Source organism: Rhincodon typus, chromosome 5, assembly GCF_021869965.1.
Source record: "Rhincodon typus isolate 14 chromosome 5, sRhiTyp1.1, whole genome shotgun sequence".
Classification (NCBI taxonomy): domain Eukaryota; kingdom Metazoa; phylum Chordata; class Chondrichthyes; order Orectolobiformes; family Rhincodontidae; genus Rhincodon; species Rhincodon typus.
Window position 1 is genome coordinate 42,248,170 of NC_063336.1, and position 23,976 is coordinate 42,272,145.

The window sequence follows — 23,976 nt, forward strand, 5'->3', positions numbered from 1 at the left end:
TACGAATATCTTATGGAGAAGCCAAACATGTTAATTAGGCAGGAAAGTTCTTGGTATGCACTCATCTGTCAGAACGATGTTTCATATCTTTAAAACCTTGCAGAGAATCAGTGTGCAGCAGATAAAACGACAGCATTGGAAGTTTCTGAGATCAAAACAGGTAGCTGCTTTAAATTATTTCCAGTCTTCTCAGTTAAAAAAAAGCAAATGGTATGATATTGAGAAATATAATTTCTTCTTAAAGTTTTTTTGTAGTTATATTTAAATTCTTATTTCATTATTTAGTTTTTTTTATGTAACTAAAATTTCTTGGAACCATGTTCACTGTGGAAGCTGGCTATGTTTGGGCCTGCCTTTTTCTTTGCTGGCCGGTGAAAGCTTGTGATACACTTGATGACCTTATTGGAGCCAAAAGCCAAGGAGACATCAATATTGGTGGAATCTTTCCAATCCATGGAGACGTGGAAAATGTAAACACTCGCAATAAACCAAATGCAGTAAAATGCAAAGTGTAAGTGTTTCATTACTTGTTCTTTTATCTTGTAAAATCATTACAATTTGCATGGAATGAAAAGCTAAACCAACATGGTTTGGAGGTTAAATTTCAAATGATTGTATGTTTCTTTGCTATACACGAAATCTACTCTGGTTAAAAAAAACTGGGTATGAGATATTTTCACTTTATTACTAGATTTCAGAGGTAAATTAGTACAGTACTATTTTTACTTAAAGAAAACTGTTTTCATGTTTATATTTCTATTTTCACAACAAATATCAACTCCAATAGAGTCATAAAGTTTTACAGCATGAAAACAGACCCTTCATTCCAACTTGTCTGCACAACAGGATATCCTAAACCGATTTAGTCCTATTTACCAGCATTTGGCCCATATCCCTCTCAACCTTTCCCATTCATGTTTCCATCCAGATGTCTTTATAAATGTCTTAATTTTACCTGCCTTCACCATTTCCTTAGGCAGCTCATTCTATACATGCACCAACTTCTTTCATGAAAAGTTGCCCCTCAGGTCCCTTTTAAATCTTTCCCCTCTCATCTTAAACCTATGTCCTCTAGTTTTTGACTCCCCTACCCTGGGGAAAAAAACATTTTGACTATTCACACAATCCGTGCCCTTCATGATTTTATACACCTCTATAAGGTCATCCCTCAGCCTACACTGCTTCAGGGAAAAAAGCCCCAGCCTATTCAGCCTCTCCCTACAGCTCAAACTCTCCAATCCAAGCCACATCTTGTAAATCTTTTCTTAACCCTTTCAAGTTTAGCAACATCTTTCCCACAGCAGGGAGGCCAGAATTGAACGCAGTATTCTAAAAGTGGCCTCACCAATGTTCTGTACAGCCGCAACATGATATCCCAATTCCTATACTCAATGCACTGAACAATGTTGGCAAGTGTGCCAAACACCTTCTTCACTGCTCTGCCTACCTTCAACTCCACTTTCAAAAACTATGCACCTGCTCCTCTAGGTCTCTTTGATCAGCAAAGGATCCCAGGGCCCTACAATTAAGTGTCTAAGTCCTGCCCTGATTTGCCTTACCAAAATGCAGCACCTCACATTTATCTAAATTAACCTCCATCTGCCACTCCTCAGCCCATTGGTCCATTTCAACAAGATCCCATTGTACTCTGAAGTAATCTTCTTCACTGTCCACTTACACCACCTATTTTGGTGTTACATGCAAACTTACTAACCATGCCTCAAATATTTACATCCAAGTCATTTATACAAATGATGAAAATGACCCATTACAATTCCTTGCAGCACACCAGTTGTCACACATCTCCAGTCCAAAAAAGAAACCCTTCTCCACCACCCTCTGTCTCCTAGCTTCAAGCCAATTTTGTATCAAATTGGTTAGCTCCTCCTGGATTCCTTGTGATGTAACCTTGCTAACCAATCTACCATGTGGAACCTTGTTGAATGCCTTGCTGAAGTCCATACAGACATTTACCGCTCTGCCTTCATCAATCCTCTTTGTTTCTTCTTCAAAAAATTCAATAAAATTGGTGAGTTCTTGAATATTTATGTCAATGTGCACATTTATACATGTCCTAGCTATTATGACCAGTAATATTTTCTTTCTCTTTCAATGACTTTTGTGCCTTTTGATGCGTTTTCACAAGTACTGGCAAACAGAATTGTAAACAACAAATGCTGGAGATCACAATGGGTCAGACAGCATCCATGGAGAGAGAGCAAGCTAACAGAATATTCCTGTTCCTCTTTGTGGAGTAAATCTATTGTAGATGTGCAGGCTTCTGTCAGTGAAAAATGACAGTGGGTTAGGGTCTTGTTTGAATTCTATGTTAAAACTGTCTAAATCTGTTCAAAAACAGAAGTTACTGGAAAAGCTCAGCAGGTCTGGCAGCACCTGCAAAGAAAAAATCAGAGTTAACATTTCGGGTCCAGTGACCTTTCCTCAGAACTGTACTTCCAGCAGTTCAGTTCTGAAGAAGGGTCACCGGGCCCGAAACGTTAAGTCTGATTTTTTTCTTCTCAGATGCTGCCAAACCTGCTGAGCTTTTCCAGCAACTTCTATGTTTGTTCCTGATTTACAGCATCTGTAGTTTTTTTGGTTTTTATTTTGTCTAAATCTGTTATTGGATTGGTCATCTCACCAGCTAATTCACTTTCACTCACAAAACTAAAATCTGGGTGCTTTTTGAAGAGGTATTGGCAAATAGCCCATTAAAGCTAAATATCGGAGACTTTTTCTTAAAATTACGCAATATTGAAATTTAAAGTACATTCAAAATGGTGTGATACTCTAGTACAGCAAAAGATCTTTGATGGGATTTTCAAAATTTACTTTATTAACTACCACTTACCTCAGCTTTTGATTGATATGTCATGGAGAAAATGGGACCTACATCCACCAAGACACTAGAACAACTGCCTTGTGATGATTTCCAACTCTTCAATCATTGTCTAATATTATTGGTTAATTCTTACAAAGCTCCAATTCAGAAGGTACATGGATCAGAGAATTGTAAGGTGGTCACTTTACCCAATTTTGTGTGCCCATGGTTATTTGATGATTAAAATTAATCACTGGAATATTGGGGTTTGCTTCCAAATGGGCATTCTGACCCATGCATTTGACCTGCACTGCCTTTGAATGAGGCTTCTCCACATGAAGAGAGTTATCTCTGAAATTTACCCCTTCTCATTCAGTAGTTAGAAGCAGACTTGTACTTCCAGCGGCTACAAGATAAGAAGTGGAACTACATAGACCTGATATTTAACTATGGTGTAAATATTTTTGGCTTTCCTAACTGAATAAAAAAAAATCAATTTTGAATGAGATACTTGTGTGGGACTCATTATACTAGTCCTAGATTAATTGAACTTTATTGAGGATACCAGGTTACTTGAATGTGATATATCACCAGTTATTCCCTATTTATTACTGAATCAGTTCATCCCTCTTTTCGTATTTTATTTGAGTCTCTTCCCATATTTCCTCATCAAAGTCTATCATTGCAACCTCCTATTCCCTCTCTCAAAAGTTTGGCTAACTTCTCCTTAAATGCAACTATGCTACTCCCTTCAATGGAATCACTGGGTGAATATTTTGGAATTGCCTTCCGAACAGCATAATGGATGTACCTACACAACTTGGGCCATACTGGTTCAAGAAATCAGCTCAGGATCAAATTCTCAAGACCACTAGGGATGGGCAAAAAATGCTGGCCCAGCTAGTGACTGCCACATCCATGAAAGAAAACCTAAAAGTAAAACCCTTTGAAGCAAGTTCCACCCTTTAGGTAAATAAGCTTCTTTTGAATTCCCTTTTGTAATTCTTGATGACTACCTTATATAGATAGCGTTCAGTTATGCTTTTCTCTCCAAGAGGAAACATTCTCTCTGTTTCAGCTCTATTAAAATCTTTCATAATTGTAAAGGCTTCTATTCAGTTACCTATAAACCTTTGTTTTACAGAGAAAAAAGACCCAAACTGTTCATTAATCCTGATTTACCCATGCATTTCTGTTAACATCCTTGAAAATTTTTTGTGCACTCTTTCCAGTGCCTCTATATCCTTTTGTAATATGGTTACAGGCAATATTCTAACACCTATTCTATCAAGTTCCAAGCGGTTTACGTCAAACTTCCCTACTTTTCAATTCTATCCTGCTAGAATAAGCCTAGTGCTTGGCTTCCCTTTCTACACCTTTGGTAACCTGCAGGTTACTGGTTTATTTTACTCCAAGATTCTTTATTCCTCTACAGTCAGACCTGCCAAGTAATAAGCAAGCTTGCTATTCTTCGATCAAAATGTCTTCAAGTACTTCATATTTATCTCTGTTGAATTTTATTTGCCATTTATTTGTCTATTCTGCAAGTTTATAATGTTCTCCTCTAATATGTTGCAGTGCTCCTTTGTATTGACTACCCCCAATCTGGTGTCATCCACAAATTTGTAATTCAAAGACCAAATCATTAATGTAAATTGTGAACATTGGAGGCTCCGTTACTAAACATTGTGGAACCATACTTTCTGGCACGCTACAAAGTGTAATCGCAGAAAGTATAACACTTTTCCATTCACCCTTTCCCTTCTCAGCATCCAAGGCCCCAAACAAACTTCCTAGGCGAAGCAGAGTTTTACTTGTTCTTCTTTCAATCTATTACACTGTATTCACCACTTACAATGCAGTCTGCTTTACCTGGGTGAGACCAAATGCAGACTGAATAACCCCTTTGTGGAACACTTCCACTCTGTCTGGAGGAAAGACCCTGACCTGCCAATTGCTTGCTATTTCAATAAACCATCCTGGTCTCATACTAACATTTCTGTTCTAGCCTGTTACACTGTTCCAATGAAGCGCAATGTAAGCTCAAAGCACACCACCTTATTTTCCACTTAAGCACTTTACAGTGTCCAAGTCTCAATATTGAATTCCACAACTTCAGAGTCTGACCTCACGCCATCTGTTATGGTGGCTCAGTGGTTAGCACTGCTGCTGCCCAGCACCAGGGACCTGGGTTCAATTCCACCTTCAGGTGACTGTCTGTGTAGAGTTTGCACATTCTGCCTGGGTTTCCTCCCACAGTACAAAGATGTGCAGGTTAGGTGGAGTGGCTGTGCTAAATTACCCATAGTGTTCAGGGATGTGGAGTATAGGGCAATGGGTTTGGGTTGGATGCTGTGAGGGTCAGTGTGGACTTGTTGGGCTGAAAGGCCTGTTTTCACACTGTAGGGATTCTATAACATTCACTGGTTTTCTTACATTCTGTCCTTCCACTCCCACAGCCTTGTCCAGTTTGTGTCTTCTTTACTTTGCTCTCTGTAGAGACTATTCTCATCTTTTCACACTTTAATTAACACCCATATTTGCTTGGGCCTCCTCACTATCTGTTCCCTTTATCCCTCCTCCACCTCTGTCAAAAGAAATGAAAATACCATTTTCTGGTTCAAACAAAGTCATATTGGACTCAAAATCTTAGCTCTGTTTCTCGCTCGACAAATGCTGTCAGACTTGTTGAGTTTCTGTATCATTTTCTGAGTTTATTTCAGATTTCTAGCATCTGCGGTATTTTGCTTTTATTCGACAGGATAGATGCAAGCATGGTGTTTCCACTGGTTGGGAAATTTCGAACCAGAGGGCACAATTTATAAATTTGAGAGGATCAAGATGAGGAGAAATAGGCATCATTTTCCTTCAGAGTGTTGTGAATCTTTGGCATTCTCTAATCCAGAGAGCTATGGAAGCTCTTTCGGTATGTTTAATGTAGAGGGTGATAAATGCTTGATACTAATGGCGTAAAGGGTTTGGGAATAGTATGGATAAAAGCCATCAAAGTGTTCAATTAGCCATGATTGTACTAAATGACAGAGCAGGCTCAATGCAATGAATGGTCAGCTCCTGTTCCTATGTTCCTAATACTCTCCCTCTCATAGGCAAAAAACAAAAATTGATGAAAACCTCAGCAGGTCTGGCAGCATCTGTGGAGAGAGAAACAGAGTTAACATTTTGGGTCCAGTGACCCTTCTTCAGAAATCTCACTCTTGTATGACTTTCCCCCATCCGTGCCTTGGATTTGTCTGCAATCACATCTCTTATGAAAAAAACACAGCTGTCGTGTCCATGTGCCCTTTGTCACAAGTTACACGCCTGAAAAACATTGTTATTGACATTAACAATTGACTATTAATCTAGATGGACATTGTCACAGTTTAGCCTTTTTTTTCAAAAGCTCAAATATTATTTTTCACAGAATCCCTACAGTGTGGAAACAGGCCCTTTGGCCCAACAAGTCCACACCAAACCTCAGAGCAGCCCACCCAGAGCCATCACTCTAATCTACACCTCCCTGAGCACTACAGGCAATTTAGCATGGCCAATCTGCCTAGCCTACACATCTTTGGACTGTGGGAGGAAACCAGAGCACCCAGAGACAGGGAAAATGTGCAAAACTCCACACAAACAGTCACCTGAGGCTGGAATTGAACCCAGGTCCCTAGTGCTGTGAGGCAGCAGCACTAACCATTGTGCCACCATGCCACCCACATGCACTTTTGTATATTGAAGTATCATGGAGTCAATATGATGATGTTTAAATATTAACCTTTTTAATGTTTAACTGAAAAGTATTTCTTCTTTTAAAGATTTGACTCTCAGAGATTTATCTGGCTCCAGTCTATGATACACACTATTGAAATGATTAACAACTCTACCCTACTACCGGGTATTAAACTTGGATATGAGATACATGATTCCTGTACAGATGCCACCAGAGCTGTGAAGGCTGCAATGAGATTTCTTTCCAAGACAAATAGCTCAGAAAATTGTCTGGAGGTTCGATGCAATTACACAGATTACCAGCCAATTGTAAAAGCTGTTATAGGAGAAGTTTATTCTGAGTTGTCGATTCCTATCGCAAGAATATTTAATGTAGCACTTATGCCTCAGGTAGGTAAAGCATTACTCTTGTACAATACTTTTCCCATAAGGATCTTTGTATTTCTCTTCACAGGTATCATTAAGTATTTGCAACATAGACAAAAGGTCATTCGCTGCAAGACACCCACGTTGGTGTTTATGTTCAACATAAGCTGCTCCCACTCTTGTTCATTGAACTCCATCAACGTATCCTTCCCATTCCCTGCCCCCCATGTGTTTGTCTATGTTCCCCTTGAGTGCACCAGTGCTATTCACTTCAACAGCGCGTTCCATGTACGCATACGTTCTGGACAATGTAGGTTCTCCTTAGTACCTATTGTCTTTATTCATGACTACATTATATTTATGGTCCTAGTTGTGGTTTTGCTTTCAAGTCATCACCCTCAAAGTCACTTGTTGCCCTGCTCTGAGACTGCAGATCTCCCTATAAGAGGTGGCAGATTTCAGTGACCATCTGTTTAGTGGCTCAGAGTCACCTCATACACTGTTCCTAGTTTAGGTTGAGATTAGAGAAATGCCTCCTGGAGGCCCTGGGTGAATATGACTTCCTGATAAGAACCTTTCGGCCCCTCCTCTTGCCATATTTTTGAGCATTTTTTTTCATCCTTGGTGTTACCACTGCACAATCTTTATGTCATGCTGCCAGAACGAGAAGGGGACAGAAACTGCAGCACCCTTGAAGTGAGAACTAAGCTCATCACCACACGCCTTGCTATTTCTTAGAGGTATCAACAGCAGTAGTACAAGTACTTCTTCTAACTGAGCACCAGTCAGTAGAATCAGCCACTAAGCTGAAAATAGTTGATAATGCCTCTTGATAGAGGGTACTTATACCTGTAATTGCCAGTTCGTCCGCGGCTGCACTGGCACTATCCCCCATCTCTTCCTCCGCTACATCAATTGCTCCTATGAGGAGCTCGAATAGTTCATCCACTTTACTAACACCTTCCATCCCAACCTCAAGTTTACCTGGACCATCTCTGATACCTCTCTCTCCTTCCTGGACCTCTCTGTCTCCACCTCTGGTGACCACCTCAAAACCAACATCTGTTTCAAGCCCGCTGACTCCCACAACTGCCTAGACTACACCTCTTCTCACCCACCTTCCTGCAAGAATATGATCCCCTACTCCCAATTCTGCCACCTCCACCGTATCTGCTCCCAAGATGAGGCATTCCACTCCCAAACATCCCAGATGCCCTCATATTTCAAGGACCGCAACTTCCCCCACTCAGCAGTCGAAAAAACCCTCGGCTGCATCTCTTGAGTTTCCCACACCTCTGCCCTCACACCCCCTCCCCGCAATAAAAATAAAGACAGAATTCCCCTTGTCATCACGTATCACCCCATTAACCTCTGGATTCAACGCATCATCCTCCGCCACTTCCGCCACCTGCAATCTGACCCTACTACCAAGGATATATTTCCCTCCCCACCCTTATCTGCTTCTAGAGGGACCGCTCTCTCTGCGACTCCCTCGTCTGCTCCACACTCCCCACCAGCCCCACCACACCCGACACTTTTCCCTGCAACCGCAGGAAGTGCTACACCTGCCCCTACACCACCCCCGTCACCTCCATCCCAGGCCCCAAAAAAACCTTCCACATCAAACAGGTGTTCACCTGCACATCCGCTAATGTGGTACATTGTATCCACTGTTCCCGATGTGGCCTCCCCTACATCGGGGAAACCAAGTGGAGGCTTGGAGACCGCTTTGTGGAGCACCTACGCTTGGTTCGTGACAAACGACAACACCTCCCAGTCGCGAACCACTTCAAATCCCCCTCCCACTCCCTGGTGACAAGTCCATCCTGGGCCTCCTCCAGTGTCACAATGATGCCACCCGGAAACTGGAGGAACAGCACCTCATATTCCGCCTTGGAAGCCTACAACCCAATGGTTTCAATGTGGATTTTACTAGCTTCAAAATCTCCGCAACCCTGGCCTCATCCCAAGACCAGCTCCCCGCCCCATTCCCCACCTCATTGATCTGTCCGTCTTCCGTCCCACCTATTGGCTCCTCCCACCTCACTGACCAAACCCCACCACTACCTACCTACACTCACCTTTACTAGCGTCACGCCCGCCTCTTTGACCTGTCCGTCTTCTCTCCCACTGTATCCGCTCCGCTACCTACCTGCTATCACCAACCCCCCCTATTTATTTCAGAGCTCCCTTCCCCTCCCCCATTTCTGAAGAAGGGTCCCGACCCGAAACGTCAGCTTTCCTGCTCCTCCAATGCTGCCTGGCCTGCTGTGTTCCTCTAGCTCTGTGTTAACTTAGACTCCAGCATCAGCAGTTCTCACTATCTCTAACTGTCTACAGCTAGTTTGAAGAGCAATTTTTATGCAAATTCCTGCAAGTGTCTACAAAAAGATAATGAGGATGATTGGTGTGAGATGCTTCCTGTGCTATAAGGAAACAACAAGTGATATAACTTGAAAATAAGTTATAAAGATTCACAAGTCATGCCATGTGTCTTATTCATCCAAATCTGCTGTGGGTTTGCATATCAACAGTGGTATGACAAACTTTAACAATCATTATTTTGATCACACTTAAATACTATCTCATATCTCATCAAATCTATTATAAGGTGAAATACACAATTTTTCTATCCCACTCTTGAAGAAACTACCCAATTCTTTTTTCAGTATTTAGATTGTTACCTCCCAAAAGAATTCTAAGAACTTTGTCAGGCATCATTTCCTCTTCATGAGACTGCAGTGGTTCTGCTTGATCATATTACCCATTTCTTAATGCTCTGCTATTATATTCTTAATAATAGACTCCAACATTTTCTTAATGAGAGACATCAAACTAATTTGGACTACAGTTGCATGCTTTCTATGTCCCTCCCTTTCGAAAAAGAATATTACATTGGCAGTTTTCCATTCCTTTTGGACTTCTCCAGAATCTAAGAATTCTTGAAAGAAAATATAAGTGTATCTCTGTTGCTGCTTCTTGGGATGCAAGTCATCAGGTCCAGGGGATTTATTGGCCTTTAACTGCATTAGATTCCCTAGTAACCTTTCCTTTAGAATCGAATAGAATAGAATACAAAAGTACAGGAGTGCAATGAAAAGTTTTGCAATGTCACCTCTTATGGCACCATCTTAGGTATAAGTGCCTATGTACAAATCTTAGATACAAAAGAGGAATAAAAAAGAAAATCAGTTTCATTACTTTACATTGTTTAAAGAATAAATTAGAAATAAGACAGAGTTAAAGGATTGGCATTACATCAGATAAACAAATTACAAGTTCACATTACATTGCAGTAGCTCAGCACAGGGGCTTCCACATGTGGTCTGACCGCCCACGCCAGACCCCAGTCCAACAACCATCCCCGCTCTGCTCCAAGCTTCAAGGTTTCCTCTCAGACTCGCTTCCCCGCTCCAGCCTCTGCCTGGGACTCGCTCCCCGCTCCGGCCTCTGCCTGGGACTCGCTCCCCGCTCCAGCCTCTGCCTGGAACATGCTCCCTGCTCCGGCCTCTGCCTGGGACATGCTTCCCGCTCCGGCCTCTGCCTGGGACTCGCTCCCCACTCCGGTCTCTGCCTGGGACTCGCTCCCCGCTCCAGCCTCCGCCTGGGCCATGCTCCCCGTGCCAGCCTCCGCCTGGGACATGCTTCCCGCTCCGGGCTCTGCCTGGGACATGCTTCCCGCTCCAGCCTCTGCCTGGGACATGCTCCGCGCTCCGGCCTCTGCTTGGGACTCGCTGCCTGCTCCGGCCTCTGACTGGGACTCGCTCCCTGCTCCGGCCTCTGCCTGGGCCTCGCTCCCTGTGCCGGCCTCTGGCTGGGATTCGCTCCCCATGCCAGACACTGCTCCGGGACTGCTTCCCCTGTGCTGGCTGCTGATCCAGCATGGAAGGATTTAATTATGTGGAAAGTTGAGTAGAATGGGCCTGTACCCATTTGAGTTTAGAAGAATGAAAGGCAATTGAAAAATACTCAACTATATAAGATTTGGGGGCTTGACAGGGTATATGTGGAGAGATTATTTCGCCTTCTGAGAGAGTCTCAGTATACAGCATAATCTCAGAATTAGGGGCCACCCAATTAAGACAGTGGTGAATCTGTGGAATTCTTTACCATACAGACCAATCAAGGTCGGGTCATTAATAATGCTCAAGGCTAAAACAAGCAGATTTTTAATCCACGGATATGGGGAAAAGACAGGAAAGTGAAATTGGGGATTATCAGATCAGCCATGAAATCGCTGGATAGCAGAGCAGACACGATGGATCAACTGACCTACTTCTGTTGTGACATCTCATGGTTTCACGGTAAATAGAGTACTAGAAGAATAGGATCATTCCTACACACAGATTGAGAGTTTTCCCACCTGCAACCGGATCTTACTTTCTGGATGACATGCAGGTGCCATTCTGTTAAAATCTTCACCTGATGCTAAGTAATCTCTGATTGTCAAAGGATCGCCAAAACTGAAAAAGTTTAATATATGTTTTATGAAATACGATTATAACAAATATAGAACTAAAGTGAGATTATGAGAGAAAAAAAGCAGAAATTAATGAAAAAGATATTGAGAGTTGGTTATGCCTAGCCCAGTCCAAAAAAAAGGGTTACAGAAACATTTGTGATTGTAGCCATGACTCTGCATGACCAAGGCCAGATTTCTTGATATTAGCTATTCCTGCTAGGTCCGTGGATGATTCCTGAAAGTAAACAGGAGTCCACATGTAGGCGAAGGAAACTCCAGCCATGTTTATAACAGGAAATTTAGGGAGAAACCACTTCCATTCAAAGTCTGATGTGATCTCAGAAAAGTTCTTGTCCCGCATATGTTTAACATAACCTTTTTTGAAATCTTTCCTTTATTCTGTTTTACAGATAAGTTTCGCATCATCTGCTGCAATCCTTAGTGACAAGTTGAGATTTATGTCATTTTTACGCACTGTTCCAAGTGACATCCATCAGACAAAGGCCTTGGCTGAATTTATTAGCAACTCTCATTGGAATTGGATTGGGGTCATTGCAACAGATGATGACTATGGCAAATCTGCAATGACTGATTTCATTTCAAATGCACAACAGCTCGACATTTGTATTGCTTTTCAGGAACTGATTTCAACATTTGTTGGTAGCAGACAGCATGATGAGGCAATACAGGCCTTGGTTTCAAAAACTGAAGCTGTTCCTAATGTGAATGTTCTTGTTCTCTTTGCTAAATCACAAGTTGTCACCAAAGTGCTGAAGGAAATAGTTTGGCGTAATATTACTAAAACATGGATTGCCAGTGATGCCTGGGCCGTATCCAGAACTGTTGCGTCGATGCCAAATATTGAAAAAGTTGGAAACATATTTGGGTTGACTTTCAAGATGGGACAAATTCCAGGCTTTCCAGAACACTTAAGGAACCTAAAGGCAGGACCTGGGGCTGTTAACAAGTTCATTGAAGAATACAGGCAACTTCGTTTTACATGTTCAGAGGAGTCCCACAATGTCACAATGACAAGCAATTCAAGCTCAGAAAACTATTCCCTTTCAGGTTCTTTGAAACAAGTATCTCTTCATACTTGTACCAAAATAAATGAATTTATTGAAAATTTTAATGACGATTATTTGGTTCAAAATATTGAGCAAAGTGGCACATATGCAACATACCTTGCAGTCCAATCAATAGCTCATGCTCTGAGGAACCTTCTCAAATGTCATGAAGGAACATGCCAAAAAAATTTCAATTTTGCACCATGGCAGGTAGATATTTTACACTAATATTACTTACTTTCAGGAAATTATCCTTATAAAGTAATTGGCAAATGTCACCGTAACTATATAGCAGAGCAAGGATTGAGCTGGCGTACATATCCTGATATCAGGTTCACTTTTGTACCATTACATGGGTGAATGACAACACTGAAATCTGTTATTCTTTCCTACTGTAACTCCTGGACACACGGTATTTGATTAATGTTTAAAGGCTCATCAATGCCAATTAGAAAGGCAATGGCTTTTGAAAAAAGACATCGTCCAAAAAAATACTGCTAATTCTTAAGCAGACATTATCTAAATTTAGAAAGAATGCTTTGCTGCTTCTTGCCAAATTTTTAAGTCAGCTAATCAACCTGTGAAGAAACTTGTAATGTGTCTTACATTAAAAGCATTTTATAAATGCAAGTATTGCTTACTACATAGTATATAAGTGAAAAAAAGCTCTGAAAATTGCTACATTTATTGGCTTCATGTAAAATAGCTTTTCTTCAGCCAGTATGCATCGATACCTTTTAAACATAGAAATGTGATCTGTGTTGCCATAGGGATTCCATGTACGCTTCATAACTGAAAAATAGAAATTATATAGTTGGAAGTAACTAATTCTCTTATCAACAGAATATGGGATTCATTTTTACTGTAGGCTTCAACACAAGCTAGGTGGCTCAGTGGTCAGCACTGCTGCCTCACAGCACTAGGGGCTTGGATTCAATCCCACCCTTGGGCAACTGTCTGTGTGGAGTTTGCACATTCTCCCTGTGTCTGTGTGGGTTTCCTCCGAGTGCTCCGATTTCCTCCTACAGTTCAAAGATGTGCAGGCTAGATGGATTGGCCATGCTAAATTGCCCGTAGTGTTCAAGGATGTGTGGATTAGGTGGGTTTGGGGAATGGGTCTGAGGGTTGGTGTGGGCTTGTTGGGCTGAAAGGTCTTTTTCCGCACTGTAGGCATTCTATGGACTAAAAATGAGTCCTGTAGTAAAATATAGTTGTAACTGATCTCTGAATTTCCAATCTTGCCTAATGAAATGATATACTAATTATTGACCCCTTTTTTGGTAGCTACTTGAAGTACTGAGAGAAGTGAATTTCACTGAAGGGGGGAAACCATTTTACTTTGACAAATCTGGAGATTCTGTAAATGGATACAACTTGATAAAGTGGATTGTGGACAAAGGCACAATACAGTTTAAAACAGTTGGAGAGTATAATGTTCTGGATAGAAAAATCTACATTTATGACAAGGCCATCAGAAACATTACAGAGGTATGGATTTATTTTTTCTTGATGTGCTCAAGATTTCCTCTGTACCAATAAATATCGTCAGTTTTAATAAAATCGGTTGGTTATTGTACAATGCAGGTACTTAAAGTACAAGAAATTATAAGTGTCCTTTCACCTTGTTATACCATGACTTATGCTGAAATGCAAAGTAGTCAAGCAGCATTTGGCTCAGATGTTCCAACCATGGTCAGAACCCAATTGCTCACTTACCTTTGGATATCTTCTGTGCTTGAAACTCTTGGACCTTGTTATGAACCTGTCAGAAACCCACAAACCCAGCAGTGAAGAAAATCTTTGTTGAAATCACATCCACTTTTGCAACAGTTAGTGATTTAATTGTCCAACAGAGAATTGAGAAACGTTGACAATTCCTTTGAAAAGCTAAGTGTGTTATTGGAGGGGGAAGGGCTGTAGGTTTAAGCTGCCCAGTCAGTAAATTCAGTAGCTCCATCATGTGATAACAAGGTGTAGAGCTGGATGAACACAGCAGGGCAAGCAGCATCAGAGGAACAGGAAGGCTGACGTTTCGGGCCTAGACCCTTCATCAGAAATGGGGAAGGGGAAGGGGGTTCTGAAATAAACAGGGAGAGAGGGGGAGGTGGATAGAAGATGGATAGAGGAGAAGATAGGTGGAGAGGAGACAGACAGGTCAAAGAGGCGGGGATGGAGCCAGTAAAGGTGGGTGTAGGTGGGGAGGTAGGGAGGAGATAGGTCAGTCCAGGGAGGACGGACAGGTCAAGGGGGCGGGATGAGGTTAGTAGGTAGGAGATGGGGGTGCGGGTTGAGGTGGGAGGAGGAGATAGGTGGGAGGAAGGACAGGTTAGGGAGGCGGGGACGAGCTGGCTGGTTTAGGGATGCGGTAGGGGGAGGGGAGATTTTGAAGCTTGTGAAGTCCACATTGGTACCATTGGGCTGCAGGGTTCCCAAGCGGAATATGAGTTGCTGTTCCTGCAACCTTTGGGTAGCATCGTTGTGGCACTGCAGGAGGCCCAGGAATGTCGTCTGAGAAATGGGAGGGGGAGTTGAAATGGTTCGCCACTGGGAGGTGCAGTTGTTTAGTGCAAACCGAGCGTAGGTTCTCCTCTCCACCTATCTTCTCTTCTATCCATCTTCTATCAGCCTCCCCCTCCCTCTCTCCCTATTTATTTCAGAACCCCCTTCCCCTCCCCCATTCCTGAAGAAGGGTCTAGGCCCGAAACGTCAGCTTTCCTGCTCCATTGATGCTGCTTGGCCTGCTATATTCATCCAGCTCTACACCTTGTTATCACAGATTCTCCAGCATCTGCAGTTCCTACTATCTCTGCTCCATCATGTGGCTGTGTTGCCAGGGGAGGAATGAAGGCTTAGGATTGCCTGATCATCAGAGGTCCCAGGTACAAAGGCGGGAGGATTGTGTCAAATCCAGAGGTGGAAAGTTCATGAGTAAGGCTATTGGGTGTCGTGTCATTTCTGTTGTTGAGGTATTAGATCTGATAGGTGGAAGGAGCCTTCGGACTGACAGTTTTGGGAGGGGGAGGGGTTATGTTTCTATAAGGATGAGGCCTAGAGAGTGGAAGGTCAGTCTGTGATCATGGTTTGTCAGATCCAGCCTGCTGGAGGGAATGTTGGGCCAGAATCCTGTTGGGGATGAGGAATAATGGGTCCTGGTGGTGGGGCTGGAACTGGATGTTGATGGTCAGGTCAGTGTAGGGGGAGGGTGGTTTAGGTCCATTGAGGTGGGGAATGGGCATCTGGTCAGGAATGGTTGTCAGGGATCCAGTCCATGTCCGGTTGTCGGGGGTGGGGGGGTGGTGGTGGAAGTCAGAGTAGATTTGTGACCCTCTAACTACTCCTGAGTAAATATTGAACTTGACTGAGTTAGACTCTCATTGGGTTCCAGACACAGGGAGATTTTATCAGAAAAGTCAATTTACCGATCAATTCCCAGCTGGATCGGAGATTCTGTATGATCCTGATGTGCAATTCCAGTCCATGCTGCTCCCATGACTCCCCACCCACTGGAGTATACTACAGCAATGCAAATCATCAGGTTTTACCTTCAAACTCAAACTACTATCGTGCTAACGTCCTAATGATGTGAGTTATCAGTCCACCGAGCAAAGCAACCCACGGTCATTTACTCACACAGATTGATAAATAGCATAGAAATTTGGGTGTCATGTAGGAACTGCTCTCTGTTAGAAAAATGACTCAGACCAGGAGAGAGTAAACCTGCATAGGAGGGGGACACTGCTCTTTCTTGTCTTAAATGAAAATTAAGAGTAGCTTCCCAGAAAAGAAAGGACATAACATTTTCATGAGGCCATACCATATCCTCCCCAGATGCAAACAATGAATCATTTTCAAGTGCAATCACTGTTGGTGCTGTATAGGCAAATACAGACAATTTTGCACTGAGCAAGCACCTACAAATGGCAATGAGGTAATAACCAAATTATCAGGATTTGAAGTTGATTGCATGAGGAATGTTGATCAATACAGCAGGAGAACCCACTGCTTTTTGTTGAATAATATAATTAGATATTTTTGCATCCTCCAGATCAGACAGGGTGATCTTTGCTTAGTACTTTATTTAAAGGAAATCACTTTTCACAATCCAGCATTTCATTATTACCACAGTGATTTGTCAGTTTATATTGCAGTTGTATTATCTTGAAACACAACCTTCTGACTTTAGGGCAAAATAAACATGAAACTTAAGGGACAAGTAATGCAGGAAGTTGTCCCTCCTACGCGCGGTTTGTTTATTTTGCCTCAGTGCCGACTTGTTAAACTAACTTAAGGAATTGCAGCTGCTAACATCACACAAGATTGAAATTGAACCTCAATCCTAGCTGTGATCATATTGCCTAAATATGAGTTGCAAATTTGAACTTATTACTCTGGTTGCAAACGTGTACAGGAATGTGAAAAAAACTTCAAACAAAAGGGCAAAATTTGTGATTGTTTATAAAGTTACCATGTAACAACACTATGTAAATTTAACCACTGCATTCGCTGTGAATGCTTGATAAGATGAATTTCTAAAGAGATATGACTGGAAGGAATACTCCTAACATCGCAATAAACAAAATAAAATTTGCCCATAGTGCAGTTTCTAAAAAAGGTGATCTCGATGATTGTTGAAGAGATAAATAACTTTTGAAATCCGCCAACATCACATGAAGGTAATGACAGTCTGGAAGAATCAGCTTATAATTATATTTCCATAGGCTGTATTTTCTAACTGCTCAGTATCCTGCAAACCTGGACAAAGGAAGATCGTGAATTCCTCACAGACCTGTTGCTATGATTGCGTACCTTGTGCAGAGGGATACTACTCTGTAGGTTGGGGTAAGTGCTGTGTTTTGTCACGTGATGCTCTCAAATTGTTATCAAACCGATCTCAGGAGTTACAAAGATTTAGTTTTGAACAAAAACTGCATATCCGATTTTATTTGCTCTAATCTCATTTTCCTGTTCTTTGAGATACACCTTTTCAAGTGTTTATCTAATTTCCTATTAAACGTTGGCTACATTGTAATTGTCATTTGTGTAATGCACTTCATATACTAAGAGCCACTTATGTGAAAATTTCTTCCGAATGCTATCTTTATGTTTTGTTAGTAGATTGTAATTAATGCTTTATTGTTCCAAATTCATCAAACTTAGTAAAATCTTAGGAGTTCAAACCACTTAGATTTAAAAATATCAAGTGCTGTACATAAGTCTAGTGTGAATTTTCAGTTTGACAGATCAGTAGAATGGAGGGGGAAAGGTATTGATTAAATCTGTATAAAATGTGATTTAGAACTTCTTAACAATATAATCAATATGTGAAATCATCTGCAAAGCGTGTTAATGGAACAAGGACAGGCAATTCCCGGGTTGCGAACATGTTCCGTTCCTGAGTCCATTTGCAAGTCAGAACACAATGCAGGACAATACAAAGATAGTAGGAATTGCCGAAGGGTCTAGACCCGAAACGTCAGCTTTCCTGCTCCTCTGGTGCTGCTTGGCCTGCTGTGTTCATCCAGCTCTACACCTTGTTATCGCAGGTCAATACAAAGTAGCTGTTTGTAAGGACAGGGAATGACTTTAAAATTACACCGTTGTATGGAATTGCGTTCATAAATCCGAGCGTTCACACGTCAGACCTTCATAGACGCAGCGACCCACTGTATTCGCAGTGCAGATTATTTGTTGGAGGAGTTATGCGCGCATTTATTTAGTAATCTTGGGAGAGTAATGCCATTATTTGTACAGAATATAGAGATCGTTTATAAAACAATACAAAATGTGAAAGCAATTAAGACTATTTTCTGCAAATATTATAATTTCATCTGTATTGTTATATTAATTTGATTGCTCTGGATGTCTAACAAAAGATATTTTATTTCATTACAGATATGAACAACTGTTTGAAATGCTCAATCGACCAGTGGTCTGAAGCAGAAAGTTCAGTGTGCTTTAACAGAACCACGCAATTCTTTAAATGGAATGATGGATTTGCGATTGTCCTGGTAGTTTTTGCTTGTTTGGGTGTTATTTTAATATTTGCAATTGTTGTAATGGTTTCGCTGAATTTGAATACGCCCCCAATTAAGTCTATTGGAGGTATGTTCTGTTATGTAATACTCTTCTCGTTGATCCTTAGTTTTGTCAGTACTGTTTTTTTTATTGGTGAACCAACAAGTTATGGCTGCTACATTAGACAGCCCCTGTTTGGCATAAGCTTTACTATTTGTGTTTCTTGGATTTTGATCAAATCTTTCAAGATCGTTCTCGCATTTAAGTTTGATCCCGTTGATCGTCAAAAAATGATGCGATTATATAAACCCATACCAATTCTGCTGACCTGTAATGTAATTCAGGTAATTATTTGTACACTGTGGTTGACACTTAAAGGACCCCGCTTTGTAAAAAGTTATGACATTCCTAAAATTATTGTACTTAAATGTGAAGAAGGCTCCAATGTGGCATTTGGCGTAATGTTAGGATATATAGCTGTACTTGCAATTTTTTGTTTCCTACTCGCATTTATGGGCAGGAAGGTACCAGATATCTACAAGGAGGCCAAATTTATCACATTCAGCATGCTCATTTACTTAATTGTATGGATTTCCTTTGTTCCTGTGTATAGTAACACTGACGCTCAATATCTCCCGGCAATTGAAGTAGTGGCAATCTTAGCATCAAACTATGGCATTTTATGTTGCCATTTCTTGCCAAAGTGCTACATTGTTTATTTCAGGAAAAATGCAAATACAGCTGCTGGAGTCATGCAGCGTGTGAGTACATATCATCGAAATGCAGCTAATCACGTGCAAAGTTCAGCCTTGGGTGAATCATTGTGGACTTTAAATTCACACGAACCTCCTGCGCAAAAAGACGCAGAAACAGAAGCAGGCCATTCGGCACATTGAGTCTGCTCATTAACAGTGATCGCAGCCAGGAGGATTCAGGCCTATATAGGAATATTCCCCTGTCGTCTGTCAATCCCTCACTTTAATGACTTAGCCATGACTACACTTCACCTGGCCCCAAGAGCATGAACAAAATCCAGCTTGCATGGAATCATAGGTGGGAAGTCAGGAGAAGTTGATAATGTTGAGAACGCCACCTTTTTTTGAGATTTTGATTTAAATTACACTTGGGCAAGAAATTTTTAGATTAGAAAGTAGCAAAGTTTACTGTTAAGTCTGTGAAATGAAACACTGAAGCTGAGATGCAAAGTACAAACCTGCTGATAAACTGATGAGGGACATGTGGCAGAATTCCCCAGTGAGTGACCGGGTCAGGGATTTTATCAGACCTGGAGAGCCAGGAAGTTTCTTAAAATGGTGGCAAAAGGCACCAAGATGGAAGCCCAACAATTGTCTGCAGCCAGGGAATATATTCAGAAGCAGAAATAGCAGCAACTTAGATATTGGCCAACTGGAGATGGGTGACCAATGAATTGCCACTTTATGGTCATCCATTGGGCCCCAATCATGTTAGGAGATGGCTAGAAACATTGAATTGGTCTCTCAGTCGCTTCCTGCCCGAAAGGGTCAACACCATAATTTCCAGGTTTTCCCTTCTGGAGGAAGGGGATTCAAAAGGGTTTTTCCTTTCATGGCCCACAAAGGGATCCATCAGCAACAGTAGTTGCCCCTACTGCTGCAACCTTCCTGCATGTTACCTCAATATGGAAGTGCTCAACTTCACCAGTAGCACTGCTCAGCTTGCAAAGCTATTTATCCTCTGATCGGACCAGCAGCGTGAACAGCCAAGCTGCCTTTGCCAATTGGATGGTGGTCTCAGTGATGGTCTCTTAATTTGTAGAATAGCCTCCAGGGTCCTAATGCATGCCTGCATAGACTAGGGACAGACATTTAGGCCTGATGTCAGGACCCAGACCATGCTGGTTAAATTCTCAGCTGAAAAGGTCTGAATTGGGCCAAATTATAAAATCATACAATGATTAGAATTTCTTCAGTTATATCCTTCACTGGATGGGGTTCACTAAGTACCTCGTAGTGGAGAACGCCATGAAGTAAGACTTCTTAAGAGTTCTGCAAGAACTCCATTTTAAATAGACAGGTCATATTTTCTTAAGAGATTATTTTCAATTGGCTGATGCAAAAGAAATGTCCAAGAATGCTTACACTATATCTAACAGTTAGAAATGGGAGGTGTAATGCAGTTATCAAGCTCAATACAACTCAATTGACATTGCTTGGCTCTTACATGGTTAGAGGTTTTAGGTTTTCTGTTTTGAAGAAGTTGAGATTAACTGGATACAAATTTGCACACCACTGCACCTAAAATTAAAAAAAAAGTTATCATTTTGGAATTGGTGAACCCTGTTCTCTAAACAAGAATTGCAAATTGACAAGGAAAATGTGGGTGGACAGGACATCTAATATACCTCCTGTACATCTTGTCAATTACCAAAGCAAGTCAACTAGACCCTGAAAACAGAAAAGAAAGTAAATCTGTTCTATCTACATGATACCATTTGTGGTCTGAAACCTAATACATCACACTGTAACTGCAAGAAATTCCATAATGGAAAGGCAACTAAAAAATCTCAATAGATTCCAATGCAATGCAATCTTATGAAATCACTATGTGACTGTGAAAAATGTAAAATTTTACTTGGCTCTGTCGGACGATGAATTTCGTCCGGGATAATTAATATAAATTACATTATCGTATTAAGAGATTAGTAAGCAATTATATTTATCAAGTGTGTAGGATCTTAGCATTTTTTGGGTTCCCTTTTGCCTTGGTACAGAATTTCTCTAAATTGTCCTTGTCCTCCAGAGTCAGTTGCATCAATACAACATCTGCACCTAAAAGATTCCGTTAGTTGCAATCTAAAATAGTCACTTCAGGGTGATAACGTCTAGTAAGTGCATGCGCTTCATACCACCTTTACTACCATACACCTGCATTTCACATGAGATTCCTAGCTATGAATATTGTCAAGTCTTCAGCTAAAGATCGGTGTCCCCCAGGGTATCAGGTTAGAGGATGCTGTCTCATTGCAAGGTGTAGAGCTGGATAAACACATGATGTGGGTAACTTAGTTGTCTGCTATTGCCTTTTCATGGAATGCATTAGAAAATAAAATGATGTACAATTTCAAAAAGGGAAGAGCAGGCATCAAGATTGAATGAATGGTTATGATGTGGGCAACTCCAGACTTAAATCAGAAATATTAGAATTTTCTTGGAGTGACATTAAATCACTCATATCATTTAAGAATGATTGCTTCTGAAATTTGTTATTGTTAAGCTTTGTGGGGTTTGGTATGTTCAGATTGTATTCTTGTATTGTCACATATTATTTAGACCTAATAAAAAACTTCACACTTTGAAATAAAACTTCCTTGAGCCTGTAAGTACACATGACCAAATCCTTTCCAGATTACATACTTGTCTGTGGCAACCACTTTTGGTCTTCCAATACCAATAAAACAGACTTGTAGAAAATAATTATAATTTAGAACATTTATTAAATAAATTTTCATATCTGCATTCAGTAAATATAAGTAAGCACTTTCACATGAACCCAGTTTGAGAATGCCTGCACTTAACCACACAATCTGCAGTAGCTCAGAAAGGTGGCTCACCAATTTTCCAGAGATAGTAGGAACTGCCGATGCTGGAGAATCTGAGATAGCAAGGTGTAGAGCTGGATGAACACAGCAGGCCAAGCAGCATCATAGGAGCAGAGAGGCTGACGTTTCGGGCCTAGACCCTTCATCAGAAAAGGGGGAGGGGAAGGGGGTTTTGAAATAAATAGGGAGAGAGTGGGAGGCGGATAGAAGAGGGATAGAGGAGAGGATAGGTGGAGAAGAAACAAACAGGTCGAAGAGGCGGGGATGGAGCCAGTAAAGGTGAGTGTAGGTAGGGAGTTAGGAAGGGGATAGGTCAGTCCAGGGAGGACGGACAGGTCAAGGGGGCGGGATGAGGTTGGTCGGTAGGAGATGGAGGTGCGGCTTGAGGTGGGAGGAGGGGATAGGTGGGAGGAAGAACAGGTTAGGGAGGCAGGGACGAGCTGGACTGGTTTTGGGATGCGGTAGGGGGAGGGGAGATTTTGAAACTTGTGAAATCCACATTGATACCATTGGGCTGCAGGGTTCCCAAGCGGAATATGAGTTGCTGTTCCTGCAACCTTCGGGTGGCATCGTTGTGGCACTGCAGGAGGCCCAGGATGGACATGTCATCTGAGGAATGGGAGGGGGAGTTGAAATGGTTCGAGACTGGGAGGTGCAGTTGTTTGTTGCGAACCGAGCATAGGTGTTCTGCAAAGCGGTCCCCGAGTCTCCGCTTGGTTTCCCCGATGTAGAGGAAGCCACACCGGGTACAGCGGATGCAGTATACCACATTGGCAGATGTGCAGGTGAACATCTGCTTGATGTGGAAAGTCTTCTTGGGGCCTGGGATGGGGGTGAGGGAGGAGGTATGGGGGCAGGTGTAGCACTTCCTGCGGTTGCAGGGAAAAGTGCCGGGTGTGGTGGAGCTGGAGGGGAGTGTGGAGCGGACAAGGGAGTCACGGAGAGAGTTGTCCCTCCGGAAAGCAGATAAAGGTGGGGAGGGAAAGATGTCTTTGGTGGTGGGGTCGGATTGCAGATGGCGGAAGTGTCGGAGGATGATGCGTTGGATCCGGAGGTTGGTGGGGTGGTACGTGAGGACGAGGGGGATTCTTTTTTGGTTTTTATTGCGTGGACGGGGTGTGAGGGATGAGGTGCGGGAGATGTGGGAGACACGGTTGAGGGCGTTCTCGACCACCGAGGAGGGGAAGTTACGGTCCTTGAAAAACGAGGACAACTGAGATGTACGGGAGTGGAATGCCTCATCCTGGGAGCAGATGCGGCGGAGGCGAAGGAATTGGGAATAGGGGATAGCATTTTTGCAGGAAGGTGGGTGGGAGGAGGAGTATTCTAGGTAGCTGTGGGAGTCGGTGGGCTTGAAATGAATATCGGTTTCGAGGTGGTTGCCCGATATGGAGACAGAGAGGTCCAGGAAGGGGAGAGAGGTGTTAGAGATGGTCCAGGTAAATTTAAGGTTGGGGTGGAAGGTGTTAGTGAAGTGTATGAACTGTTCGAGCTCCTCGTGGGAGCACGAGGCGGCGCCGATACAGTCATCAATGTAACGGAGGAAGAGGTGGGGTTTAGGGCCAGTGTAGGTACGGAAGAGGGATTGTTCCACGTAACCTACAAAGAGGCAGGCGTAGCTTGGGCCCATGCGGGTACCCATGGCTACCCCCTTTGTCTGTAGGAAGTGGGAGGAATTGAAAAAGTTGTTGAGTGTGAGGACGAGTTCGGCTAAGCGGATGAGGGTATCAGTGGAGGGGGACTGGTCGGGCCTGCGGGACAGGAAGAAGCGGAGGGCCTTAAGGCCATCTGCATGGGGAATGCAGGTGTAGAGGGACTGGACGTCCATGGTAAAGATGAGGTGTTGGGGACCGGGGAATTGGAAGTTCTGGAGGAGGTGGAGGGCGTGGGTGGTGTCACGGACATAGGTAGGGAGTTCCTGGACCAAGGGGGAGAA

The 23,976-nt window shown here is 42.4% G+C and overlaps 1 protein-coding gene across 1 annotated transcript; it reads left to right on the plus strand.

Annotated features, from left to right (window-relative positions):
- Window positions 1-102: 102 nt before the first annotated feature.
- Window positions 103-19,356, plus strand: LOC109911014 (G-protein coupled receptor family C group 6 member A-like). Its single transcript, XM_020510254.2, has 7 exons — window positions 103-160; window positions 286-511; window positions 6,637-6,940; window positions 11,789-12,655; window positions 13,730-13,933; window positions 17,164-17,284; window positions 18,338-19,356. The coding sequence occupies exons 2-7, from the start codon at window positions 318-320 to the stop codon at window positions 19,354-19,356; spliced, it is 2,709 nt and encodes a 902-aa protein (XP_020365843.1). The 5' UTR covers window positions 103-160; window positions 286-317.
- The last annotated feature ends 4,620 nt before the right edge of the window (window positions 19,357-23,976 follow it).

Coding starts and splice junctions, on each gene's coding strand:
- LOC109911014 (XM_020510254.2), top strand. CDS start 318: ATGTTCACTGTGGAAGCTGGCTATGTTTGGGCCTGCCTTTTTCTTTGC. Junction 6,941..11,788: donor ATGTAGCACTTATGCCTCAG/GTAGGTAAAGCA, acceptor TCTGTTTTACAG/ATAAGTTTCGCATCATCTGC. Junction 13,934..17,163: donor CCATCAGAAACATTACAGAG/GTATGGATTTAT, acceptor ATATTTCCATAG/GCTGTATTTTCTAACTGCTC.